At 34.1% G+C, this 13,091-nt stretch overlaps 2 protein-coding genes across 2 annotated transcripts; both read left to right on the forward strand.

Moving 5' to 3' along the window:
- The first annotated feature begins 2,129 nt into the window (after positions 1-2,129).
- LOC113511568 (uracil phosphoribosyltransferase homolog) lies at positions 2,130-4,177 on the forward strand. Its single transcript, XM_026895199.3, has 4 exons — positions 2,130-2,281; positions 2,699-2,891; positions 3,208-3,375; positions 3,465-4,177. Exons 1-4 carry the CDS (start codon positions 2,154-2,156, stop codon positions 3,675-3,677), a joined length of 702 nt encoding a protein of 233 aa, XP_026751000.2. The 5' UTR covers positions 2,130-2,153; the 3' UTR covers positions 3,678-4,177.
- A 1,796-nt stretch (positions 4,178-5,973) lies between these two features.
- LOC113522395 (uracil phosphoribosyltransferase homolog) lies at positions 5,974-13,012 on the forward strand. The gene is made up of 4 exons (XM_052894506.1): positions 5,974-6,258; positions 7,627-7,819; positions 8,379-8,546; positions 10,672-13,012. The coding sequence occupies exons 1-4, from the start codon at positions 6,131-6,133 to the stop codon at positions 10,852-10,854; spliced, it is 672 nt and encodes a 223-aa protein (XP_052750466.1). The 5' UTR covers positions 5,974-6,130; the 3' UTR covers positions 10,855-13,012.
- Positions 13,013-13,091: the final 79 nt, after the last annotated feature.

Below are 13,091 nucleotides of genomic sequence, written 5' to 3' on the forward strand. Positions count from 1 at the left end.
AACCATATCATCTGCATATCCAACAGTATAGACTGGTTTTTCATTTTGTAATATCATAAGAGAGTCTGATACAAGACACCATAGTATTGGTGTCTGTACCCCTCCCTTGAGACATCCCTTAGTAGTAGTGGCTTTTATTTTTGCCCCCTAGTAACTCATACAGTCTATCCACCTACAGAGTGTGGAAGGAATGCCATGTTTCCTTACTGCTTGATTAATCGAATTGAATGTCGTGCGATCAAATGTTCCTTCCGTTTCCGCAAAGGCGGCGATACACGCTTCCTTCCTCTCTAATGCAGCCTCTAGATGACTTACCTACCTTAACTACTACATAATGTAATGTAGTCTGTCCATTTGCCTGATTGATAGGCACATTGTAGCCTTTGAACTGGATATTTCTTCAAGGGATCATCTCCTATATACCTATCTATAATTTTTTCCAAAGTTTTAATCAAGAAACACTGAAGACTTATTGGTCTAAAGGATTTTGGGTCTTCATAATTTCTCTTTTCTCGATTTAGGGATGAAAATGTCCTTCACCTGTCTCCATATCTTGGGTACATAGCCAAACGCTAAACAGCCCTTGTATAATCTTGTATAAATATGATGGGGAACAAGCAAATTACTCTCCTCCTGTAGTAGAATCGGATAGATATCATCAGGACCTGGTGACTTGAACGATTCAAAGGTTCCCATCGCCCATGTAACTTTCTCTTCGGTCAACACCTTTTTTTTTTCAATATTCCAATCGGATTTGAAAGTTTTTCTTTGTTGTTCTTCCTCATCAATTGGATCATCCGCATAATCTATTATAAGCCTCGAATCTGTAAAGTGAGTGCTGAGCATTACATATAAAGTTTCCTTTTCAGATTCCGTTTGTATTCTGTTAGCATTCCTAATAGATGTTAATGGAATTGCCTTGGTGGTGGAGATTGCTTATAGATAACCTCATTCCTTCCGGTGGGGTGCCAATATTTTCGCAATGCCTCTTCTGCGCTTCTCTCTTTACTTTCCTCACTGCTTTACTGTAGTGGTAGTAGTAGCCTATGGTATTCATTAAAGTTTTTACTGCGCTTCGCCTCATTAAAAGCTTTCCGCGTCATTACCCTGAATCGGAATACTTCATTCGTCCACCTGGGTACCTTTTTTGGCCGAACACTAGTTTCCGGGTTCAAATCAGCTTCATCATCAAAACCATCGATCAGCTTCAATTTCAATACCAGTATTAGATATTGAATTTAGCTTTCATTTTGGAGTGATCTCTCTCCTACCTTATTTCCTGTGTAATATCTGAAACATATGTATGATATAAAATCTGCCTTTTTATATATACAGGAGTTAAAACAGCATTAAATTTTTATATAATTATTATATAATGTAGAAATGAACCTTATTTCATTAATTTGAGCAGAGCAAAATTAACCATGCTCGGGTCAAAATTTTTTTCTACCAAACCCTCTGGTTTGTTAGAAAAAAATTTTGGAATGTACTAATGTGTTTTTCGGGTGCGAGCCCACTAGCCCACTAGCCTAGCATATACTGCTTGAGATAATTTCTCCCTGAATCTAAAGTTCTATTTTAAGTTAAAATTCTAAGTTCGTCCCTGCATTTGTATTAGTGCAAATGTGTATGTAGATGTGTGAGTTTAGGCGTGTCCCTCGTGCTTAGTTTGCTTCGTTATTATGTCTGTACTACTTTATTCGTTTCTATTGACCCCAGATGCCGGGTGAATAGAAAGAATGTACGTTTTATTTACTTTCTGAAACTCTTAACACCGTAAATATAAGAAAAGCTATACGAACCGATTCCGTAAGGTGTCGTATATGATATAAAATTAAAAATTTTGCAGAAATAAATCAAGCTTATTGGCAAAGTTTGTAAATTATTGGTATTCCTCCCCCTCTCCCATTTACGATACTTTATTCATTGTCTATGATAATGATAGGGTTTGTACCCTTAATCTAAATAACTGCTGATTTTTTACCTGTCCGTACTGTCAAAGCTATCATGTGCCGTTTCCCTTGGTACTTACAGTGCCTTACCTTAGTGTTCGATGTGACGTCAATCGTTACAGACGTTGTGAAAGTTGTACAGAATATAACATATTTTTGTACATTTTGTGAAGTATTATTTTGTTTTAAAATAAAAAAAAAATGAATAAAATTAACAACGATATTAGGCCGTGGGACGCTAAAGATATAAAAGAGCAATTTGGCGATAGTTTATCCCTACTTCCATCAAATGATAACATCAAAGAGCTACAAACTATACTCAGAGACAAGTAAGTTTAACATGATAATAAATAATTTCATTACTAAATAAAGTTAAAAGTCCTTTATGTGATAAATCCTGTGTTTTTACAATAACTCTTTCCTGCTGTACTTTTTATGTCCTCCTCTCAGGTTTTCTTCCGAGATTCTTTTTTCCGTGTCCCATCGATCTTGTCCCCTCGCGATAAATTTTTTCCCCATACTACAGATAAATAGTAGTAGATAAGGAATTTATTTGCTATAACTAAGTATATTTTCTTTTTAAAATATAATTATTTTAGTCATTTATTGTCTGAAAATTATTGAATCAACTAAACAACAATAAAATAAGACTGTTTTAATTTTCTTTTTTCTTCCTAAATTCCCTAATTTTCAATCCTTTTTAAATATACATATATCTAATATTGATTCACTTGTGAATTCACTAGGAATACAACACGAAGGGACTTCAAATTTTACGCTGATCGTCTGATCAGACTGGTTATTGAGGAGAGCTTAAAGAAGTTGCCGTTCACTGACTGCGAAGTGGTTACTCCGACTGGAGCCATATACAAGGGTTTGAAGCATGATGCTGGCAATTGTGGGGTTTCGATCGTTGGATCGGGAGAAGCCATGGAACAGGCAGGTGTTCTATATATTTCTCTTTATATTTTATTTATATTTTTCAAGATATTTAGACCCTTTTTTATTTCATAAATTATTGCTTGTATTAATAAGCAAGTGGCAAACAAATCTATCAATAATTATGATGTTAGACGCACGCAAGGGCGAGATGCCAGTTGTTGCCGTCTCATTCTATCTCATACATGTATAAAGAATATTCAGTAATAATTGGCTATTTGTTATGGATTTTTATAGCATTGAAATATATGACATGAACAGAGAAAATTCAATTGTGTAGTTGTCACCGTACTTACTTAAGTATCATACACCGCAGGGTCTCCGTGACTGTTGCCGCGCCATTCGCATCGGTAAGATCCTCGTGGATAGTGATTCGGACACGCACGAAGCTCACGTGGTATACGCCAAGTTCCCTAAGGACATAGACCGAAGGCGGGTGATACTCATGTACCCTGTTATGTCCACGGGGAATGTAGTGAAACAGGTACGTGATGCGGTTGATTTTTATTTTATTTTATTTATTTTTTCGATATATATTAATAGGTCTGACAAACAATATTGTTTTAATTACAGGCAGTGAATGTTGTGATTAAGCATGGCGTTAAAGAAGATCGTATTATCCTATCAAATCTGTTTTGCACACCGGCGGCCGTGCGAGCAGTCGTCGACTATGTGCCCAATATTAAGATCCTCACGTCTGAGCTGCACCCAGTAGCGCCCATACACTTCGGGCAGAAATACTTAGCTACTAACTGGTACGACGACGAATACGATGCAGACTTATAACCGCCAAAAGCTGACAGGAATAAAATTTTAGTGATTACTTTATGATGTAACTAATGAAATCGTTTACCAGGATATTAATGAAGTGGGTACAAAAACTGTAAATAATAAGATAGAATGTATATATATTTTTCATCTTATAAGTGCTTTGCGGTTAAGTTCACTTGTATGCAAGTGAATCCACACTTGCATGATCTGTAGGTTATTTATAAATTGTAATTTTTTGTAATATTATAATAAATAAAAATATGTGTGTGTATCCATTATGGGGTACATTAAAATTCTGACTTACAATAACTATGTATTTTTTTTTAATGATCACGCTTATGTAATATCGTCGAATATATTGTACCTGAATTTAAGTTAGAAATAAGAGAACTGATTTAAAATGTGATATTAGTTTAATCTTTGGAAATGAATGAAATTACACATAATTATGTGTTTAGGGAATAACATAGCACATAATGTTGTTTATGTATGTATTTTTTAATAAACTGGATAGATATCATATGTTTGTATTATTTTTCTTTACATTTCCCTACTTTCGTTCTTATGGTCGACAAGTGATAACGATTATATAAATGCTTAGTTTATTAAATATTAGCATTGTATAAACTTTGAAAAGATAAGTTTGAATATATTACTTAGATTGATATCGATTCGGATGTAATTTAAACTTTAATGTACAGAAAAACTATTTACATATGATACTGGAGAGTTTTCTATACCAATCAAACATTGGGTAAACCGAAAAATAAATTGGCGGTGCAGAAAAGAACATACATATAATATATTAAATATACATAAACAAATACATAAATATTACTATAACAAACCATTAATTATATTAGAAGAGTAAATGAAACAATTTATGACTTATACAAAGTTACCAGCAAGATTACAGGAAATTAAAACATTAAAAAAATATAATAATAAAGTTTATAAAACGATTTTTTTTTAAATAGTAGCGCAATTTATGTTTAAAAGCTAGTTTGCTTAGGGTAGATCTTATGTAAAACGGGAGTTCGTTTCCGTGTCTAATAGCCTGAACATAGAAGAAATGGGAAATAAAGCCAGTACAATAAACAGGCATGTGAAGAAGAAGAATCTTGAAAGGATTATGATGGGTCTTTGAAATAAAAATTTACACTTAAGGTAGTCGGGAGAGTTTGAATCGAATAAAATGGAATGCAGAGTACACAATATGCGTGTAATTTTACGCAGTTGGATAGGGAGCTACTTAAGTTGAGCGCGGTAGGGAGAGATATGGTTATACTTATGAAGATTAAAAACAATACTTATGCTATTGTTTAGAAGACGATCCAATTTATGTAAGAGATCTTCATTTATGTCTGTGCAGCAGACGTCACCGTAATCAAGTATAGGGAGAATAAGAGACTGTACCAGCAAGATTTAATCCTTTTCATCATTTGCTAATTTTTTTTAATGTGGCTTATGTTGTTTTCGTAGATCTGTAGTGGCCAGTAACTTTTGCTTATTTATATGTTGTCAGAATCTGGATTTTTTTCTTAATCTTAAATCGACGGTGAGTTGTTATTTAATTTTTAAATTTGCTCTCTAGTTGGAAATGTGCAGTTACACACGTGACGAGAGGAAGCGTTAATGCAAGCTGGCGTTATTTATTTACATTAGCTTTTGTTTGTGCGTACTCCAGGCAGATGATGTCTTGTCCGTTGGTGATGAAACCTTTGCCAATTAGGGAGGTCTTGCTGTGAGCGCAGATGAAGCAGTCGTTGTGCCAGTGGTGATCTTCGAAAGAGATGAATCGTGTGCCGCATATGCACAAAAAATAAATTATTATTCTTCATATTTGTCATAACTTGAAAGTGAACAATACATTAATAGAACAGAGCGTAGATGTAGGATAGATACAGGAGTTAAAACAGCATTAAATTTTTATATAATTCTTATATAATGTAGCAACAAACCTTATTTCATTAAGGTCCTTAGGCAATGTAAGTTTGGTTTACAAAAAAACTACTATAATATTGTTCTACATATAATAATTCGAAATGCATTATGAAATAAATTGATATAATGACGACGCATTATAAAAAAAAAATATTTTTTCTAACAAAGCTATACGAAACGATTCTATAAGGTGTCGTATATGATATAAAATTAAAAAATTGCAGAAATAAATCAAGTTTATTGGCAAAGTTTGTAAATTGTTGCTGTTCCTCCCTCTTTCTCATTTACGATACTTTATTCGTTGTCTATGGTAAGGATGTGGTTTGTTCCCCCTTAATCTAAATCACTGCTGATTTTTTATCTGTCCGTACTGTCAAAGCTATCATGTACCGTTTCCCTTGGTACTTACAGTGCCTTACCTTATTCTTCGTTTTGACGTGAATCTTTAATATTATGAAATTTGTATACAATATAAAATTACTTTTGTAGATTCGTGTAATATTGTTTTAATTTTAAAATAAAAAATGGATATAGTAGACAATGATATTAGACCGTGGGACGCCAAAGATATTAAAGAGCAATTTGGCGATAGTTTAACCCTACTTCCATCAAATGATAACATTAAAGAGCTGCAAACTATACTCAGGGACAAGTAAGTTTATGTTATTTAATTTTGTTAAGTTGCACTTATTTTCTCGTTACAAAAATATGAGTTCAACGATGTAATCATTCATTACATTACTAAAAGAAGCTAAAAGTTCTTTATGAGTAATTCATTTGCATTCCGTGCTGCACAGCTGTGGAATAAACTTCTTGTGGGTATCCAGAATAGCCCATCTAGCAATTCCTTCAAAAAAAGATTAAAATCAATCTATCTTTCTAATTTCGTTTGAATATTATTGATTAGAAGACTTGTTTTCTCTTTTATTTGACATGTATTCTTATTTATGTAGGATTTTTTTTATACAACTTAGAATGGCAAACAACTGACGGTCCACCTGATAGAAAGTGGTAACCGTCACCTATAGACATGAGCAGTACCACGGACATAACAGAATATACTATTTCATCCATGATACCCCCCATGTGTTGCCATTCCTGAGGACTCAGTTGTTATTCCTCTGTACCCTGTAAATTTACGTCATATCCCACCCTTCAAACCAAAACACAGCCATACAAACACAGCTGCTTCACGGTTGAAACACGAATGGACAGAGGTACCCAACCAATCGACTTTTGTACAAAGTCTCCCTCTGGTTTATATATATCTATAATATGTAGGTATGTATTTTTTTAATGGATGATAATGGATTGGTAACCCCACCCTCGCTATCGTTATACACCGGCCGGACACCAGTGGAGGATGATAGGTGAGCATGAAGTAGGTCAGTTAGCCCATCCTGACGAATTCAACAAGAATTGTTCACCAAGGTTTCCAGGGGAACCACATGGAGCTAGCAATGGGGCTGTCAAACTCCATTATGAACAATCCATTTCCCCCCTGTAGTTATGTATTAATATTACAAATTACTTGTAATTTATTGATTTTTAATTTATTATTATTTTATTTATTTTAGTTTCTGTTTAGCACTATTACTGCCCACTCACTACTTCGTATGTTACTGTGTTAGGTTGACTGGAAGAAATTCTTTTTAGAGATAAGTTCGCCTTTGCTAACTTTATTATTATCTTATAAGTACCATAACTTTCCTGCTATACTTGTTATGTTTTCCTCCCAACTTTTCTTCAGAGATCCTTTTTCTGTGTCCCATATCTTGTCTTCTATGATATGTTTTTACTTATACTACAAATATCTACTACTAGATAAAGAATAGTTATTTTGTAAGTTTATTTTTATTTATTTAAAATATAATTATTTTATTGTTTAAAAATTATTTATTATATCAACTGAACAACAATAAAAGAAAACTTTTTAATATTCTTTCTTCTTTCTAATTTACTTAATTTTCAATCCTTTATGAATTTTTTTTTTAAATAAATTTACTTGTAAATGTTCTAGGAATACAACACGCAGTGACTTCAAGTTCTACGCTGATCGTCTGATCAGACTGGTTATTGAGGAGAGCTTAAACAAGTTGCCATTCACTGATTGCGAAGTGGTTACTCCGACTGGAGCCATATACAAGGGTTTGAAGTATGGTGCTGGCAATTGTGGGGTTTCAATTGTTAGATCGGGAGAGGCCATGGAACAGGTATGTGTCAATTTTCAAGAGATTTAGACCCTTTTTTTATTTTATAAAATATTCTTTGTATTATTATTTTTATGTTATGTGTTTAATTTTGTAAATATGGCAGTAATTATGTAATCTAATTGATAGGTAAGTTTCGAAAGTTTCTAGAAATTTTATAGAAGTATTTAAGACATCGTTAAATTTACTAGATACAGACTTACACTTTTTAGTTGTAATAATTTTTTATTTCCATACAACCATGGCCCTCGAGTTATGATTGACCCTCAGAATCCAACCCATACTCTTTTTCGCAAACTGATGGGCTTATTATTATGTCACTGAGACTGTCTAAACTGATCCCCCTAGGCAAGTGGCAAACAAATCTATCAATAATTATTTTGTTCGGCGCACGTATAAGCAAGGGCGAGATGCCAGTTGTTGCCGTCTCATTCTATCTCATACATGTCTAAACAATATTCAATAATAATTAGCTATTTGTTATGGATTTTTAAAGCATTGAATTATATGACATTCAGTTGTGTAGTTGTCACTGTACTTACTTAAGTATCGTACACTGCAGGGTCTCCGTGATTGTTGCCGTTCCATCCGCATCGGTAAGATCCTCGTGGAGAGTGATACGGACACGCACGAAGCTCACGTGGTATACGCCAAGTTTCCGGAGGACATAGCCCGCAGGCAGGTGCTACTCATGTACCCTATCATGTCCACAGGGAATACAGTAAAACAGGTACGTGATATGGTTGATTTTTATTTATTTATTTTTAATATAGATAGACAGATAGATACCCTTCATTGTTTCATCCATAATTACAAGAAAATATTACAGTAAGAAAATAATTGGCAACCTTATCATTTTTTTTTTGATGGGTGAAAATGGTTTGGTAGCCCCGCCTGCGCTAATGGGATACGCTGGCGGAGCACCAGTGAAGGGTGATAGATAAGAATGAAAACAGGCCAGTTAGCCCATCATAATGAATTCATCAGGAATTAACCATGATAGTTTCCAGGGGGAACCGCGAGGAGGTCGACCTGGTTGGGTATATTGCTAGCAATGGGATTCTCTGTCTCCATTACTAACAATCCCTTTCCCCCCGGCAACCTTATCATTAAGAGTGATATCTTCCAGGCAACCTTTGGATGAAGAACAGTAATTTATATATTACCATCTATTTCCTACAATCTAAGCAGGGCTTGTATGCTGTCTGTCTGTTATAATAGAACTTAATCTATACTAAAATTGTAAAGAGGTAATGTTTGTGTGTTTTGTTGTTTAGAGTATTACTGATCCGAATTTGAACTGTTTGAAATAAAGCAATAAAATCTATTGCAAAACTATTCATTACTTTTAACTTTACAAAGAAGTCCGCGACACCATATACATATATGAGTTTTATATCTCAGTCAAAAAGATTGCTTTTATGTTAAAAGTCCTTCATTTTCAAAATTTTAGAGAATATTAGTCCAGTACTAAAATGTGATGAACAGTTTAAAAGTTAAACAAATATTTGCGACAATGGGAAGCTGGGACAGCTGTTTTTTTATTTACCATTCCATTATCATCCTTAATGGATAACCTCGCCTGCGCTGTCGGTATCCACTTGCGGGGCACCAGTGAGGGATGTTAAGTGAGGATAAAATAGATCAGTCCACCCTGACGAATTTAACAATAAATCAATCACGATGGTTTCTAGGGGGTATATTGCTAGCAATGGGGCTACTACTCCCTATTACTAACAATCCCTTCTCCCTCCATGGGGGGCGGCTCGTTAGTAAACATATAAAAAAAGTGAGCATTAATTTGACCGCCTTTTTTCTTTTCTCCTTAATCCAAAGCTTAAACTGGCAACCATCCTTTGATTAAGTAACTCGATGTGTATAATTTTGGGTAGCTTAAATTTGCATGATATAACAGTGTGATTATTTATAAACTGACAAACATGTCAATCTTAATGTTTGATATACTTTGTATTACCTAAAAGTCATAAAAGAACAAATGCTGGTGCTGCCTCTTTAGAGCGATTTAGGAACTAAATTTACTGTTACTGTTTGGTTTATTGTTATTAGTTCTGTCTGTATTTGTACAGTGTTTGCTGTTGTAGAGAATCGACCTCTATCATATTGTTAAACATATACCATACCATGCCATTAACTGTCCACTGCTGATCATAGGCCTTCTCCTATGGGGGTTTTTCCAGTAATAGCCTTGCTTGGCAGGCAGGTTGGCACCCGCAGTTAGGCTTTGATGATGTTTAAAAAGGGACGCTTCTGCCCATCGCTGGACCTTTAAGTTACCTTAGTCGCCTCTTACGTCACTCTTAGGAAAGGGGTGGCCCATTCTATGTCAGGACCACACGGCGTAAAAGCTGTTCTCTTGGAAAATTATTTACTGTTCTTCAAAGTGTTACTGCTTTAAAATATTACCTACCAGCTATATCCCGCAGTTTTGGCGGTGAATCAGTACCTATATAAAGTATCTTATATCGTCATAGTCGTAGAATACTGACGGATCTTTATATTTTTTTTATTATCTTTTTTATTTAGAGGCTTTTATCCCATAAGGATATGTCAGCCTCATCATACCTTAATTTTATAAAATACCTCACATACATTAAAACATTGATACATAAATAAATAATATGGATCTTTATATGTAATCTTTGTGAGATCCGTCAGTATTCTACTACTATGACGATATATTAAGTTACTATGTAATCCATCCATGTACCAAATTCATTCTAATCCATTCGGTATTTTTTTGTGAAAGAATAATAGACATCCATCCAATCGTTGTAAAGAAGTTTCGTGTTTAAAATAATAGTAGGATTTACAAACAATATTTGTTTTAATTACAGGCAGTTAATGTTCTGACTCAGCATGGCGTTAAGGAGGAGCGTATTATCCTATCAAATCTGTTTTGCACTCCGGCGGCCGTGCGAGCAGTCGTCGACTATGTGCCCAAGATGAAGATCCTCACGTCTGAGCTGCACCCAGTAGCGCCCAATCACTTCGGGCAGAAATACTTCGGTACCGACTGATACGATGACGAATACGATATAGACGTTTAACCGCCAAAAGCTCCTAACACGGACAACATTTTACATGACACACGGAATATATCATATAGTACTGAACTTGTTCTAAATAGAATGGAACTAAAAAAGTTATGTAGTTGATTTCAACGTAATTTATCAAAATATTAAAGTAAAAATGATTTCTCTTTGTAATAGAAAAGAAAATATGAAAGTTAAGAAAAAAACTAAACTAATATCGATTGCTTGGGTACCTCTGCCCCATTCGTGTTTCAACCGTGAAGCAGCTGTGTTTGCATGGCTGTACTTTGGTTTGAAGGGTGGGATATGGCGTGAATTTACTGGGTACAGAGGAATAACACCTGAGTCCTTAGGAATGGCAACACATATATATGGGTATCATGGGCGAAACAGTACACTTTGTTATGTCCATGGTACTGCTCATGTTTATAGGCGACGGTTACCACTTTCCATCAAGTGAACCATCAGCTTGTTTCCCATTCTAAGTCGTATAAAAAAAAAAATTGTAAATGGCAGTTAGGAGATATTGGTGATTAAACGTCGATATGTAATCTACATATGAGAGAAGTAATGGATTTTTTTTTATTAATTCCCTCCCTGGTAAAGGGGCGGGGTTACACTTTGTGTAAATTATTTATTTAAACAGCAGTTAAGTGTATCGTGTTGTAATGAAATTATTTCAATTTTATTGTCAATCAAATTAGACTTTTCTTAGTTATATGGCAACCCTGTCTTTTTGACAGATAATTTTGCCGCGCAAAAAGATTGTTGCTCTGAAACGTACTAGGAGTGAGAAAACATTGTTGTAACCTGTTAGATTAGTGTCTGTACTCTTTATATCTCCTGCATGTGTGGTGTGGCGTTATATCAGAATTTTAATTATCCTTGTATACTATAACACCGCTGTTTGATTGTACCTCATCTTCATCGCGCAATCTTCGCCGGTATACCAACTTCAAAGATACTGTTTTTAAATATAAATTCAGTTTTTTAATTTTTTTTTTTTAGAATTTGAATAATTTTCTATGTTATAGATGAGAAACTATATACTTCAGTGTATTCCCTAAATTGGTTTAATAGAGAAATAAACCCGGAACTTCATAAACTTAATACTTTATGATGTAATAATTAATGAAATCGTTAAACAAGAAATTAATGAAATAAGTACAGAAACTGTAAATAAAAAGTTAAAAGCTTGGAACTATGTACTTAGAAAGTAGTTGTATTATTTGTTCTATTGCTTTCGAATATGTATGTATATATATTTTATTTATAAATGCTTTACGATCGAGTTCACCTATATGCAAGTGTATTTATACACTCGTCGTTTGTAAATTGAATTTTTTTGTATAGTGACGACGTCGCTTCGAGAAACATGCTCTCGTGTTTAGGTAATTAAACATTTGTTATTGGAGTCAATTCTGAGGAGCCATTTCTTTAAATCTATTTCTAAAATTAAAAAAAAATGGTATTGTATACAGCAAAATCTTTATTATAACCAATATGAACTCATTTTCTAATAGATGTAATTCATATCTTCATTACACACACAGAGAGAGGGAGACTTTGTACAAAAGTCGTTTCCTTGGTCACCTCTGTCCCGTTCGTGTTTCTACCGTGAAGCAGTTGTGTTTGCATGGCTGTGTTTCGGTTTGAAGGGTGGGATATGATGTGAATTTACAGGGTACAGAGGAATAACACCTGAGTCCTCAAGAATGGCAACGCATGGGGGGTGTCATGGGTGAAATAGTATACTCTGTTACTGTCCATGGTACTGCTCATGTCTATAGACGACGGTTACCACTTTCCATCAGGTGGGCCGTCAGCTCGTTTGACATTCTAAGTTGTATAAAAAAAAAAATACGTTTAGAGAAATGATACTTCAGAATCGGCCCTAATGTTCTCTGTGCATATGTGGTGTATAATTGTTTTTTATTACAAAACTTACGCTTATATAAAATCGTCGAATATTTTTTGTTCCTGAATTTAAGTTAGTTGTATACATAAGTGAATGGATTTAAAATGTGATATTAGTTTAATCTTTGGAAATGAATGAAATTACATATAATTATGTATTTAGGGATTAGCACATAATATTGTTTATGTATTATTGCTTATTTAAATAAACTGGAAGCCAAATGTTTGTATTATTTTTCTTTACATTGATTCTGATGTAATTTAGTACATGGATATTTGAATTTAAAGGAAGTTTACGCAACAAA

The sequence above is a fragment of the Galleria mellonella genome, unplaced genomic scaffold (genome assembly GCF_026898425.1).
Source record: "Galleria mellonella isolate WM207_F2 unplaced genomic scaffold, CSIRO_AGI_GalMel_v1 utg213, whole genome shotgun sequence".
Taxonomy (NCBI): Eukaryota; Metazoa; Arthropoda; class Insecta; order Lepidoptera; family Pyralidae; genus Galleria; species Galleria mellonella.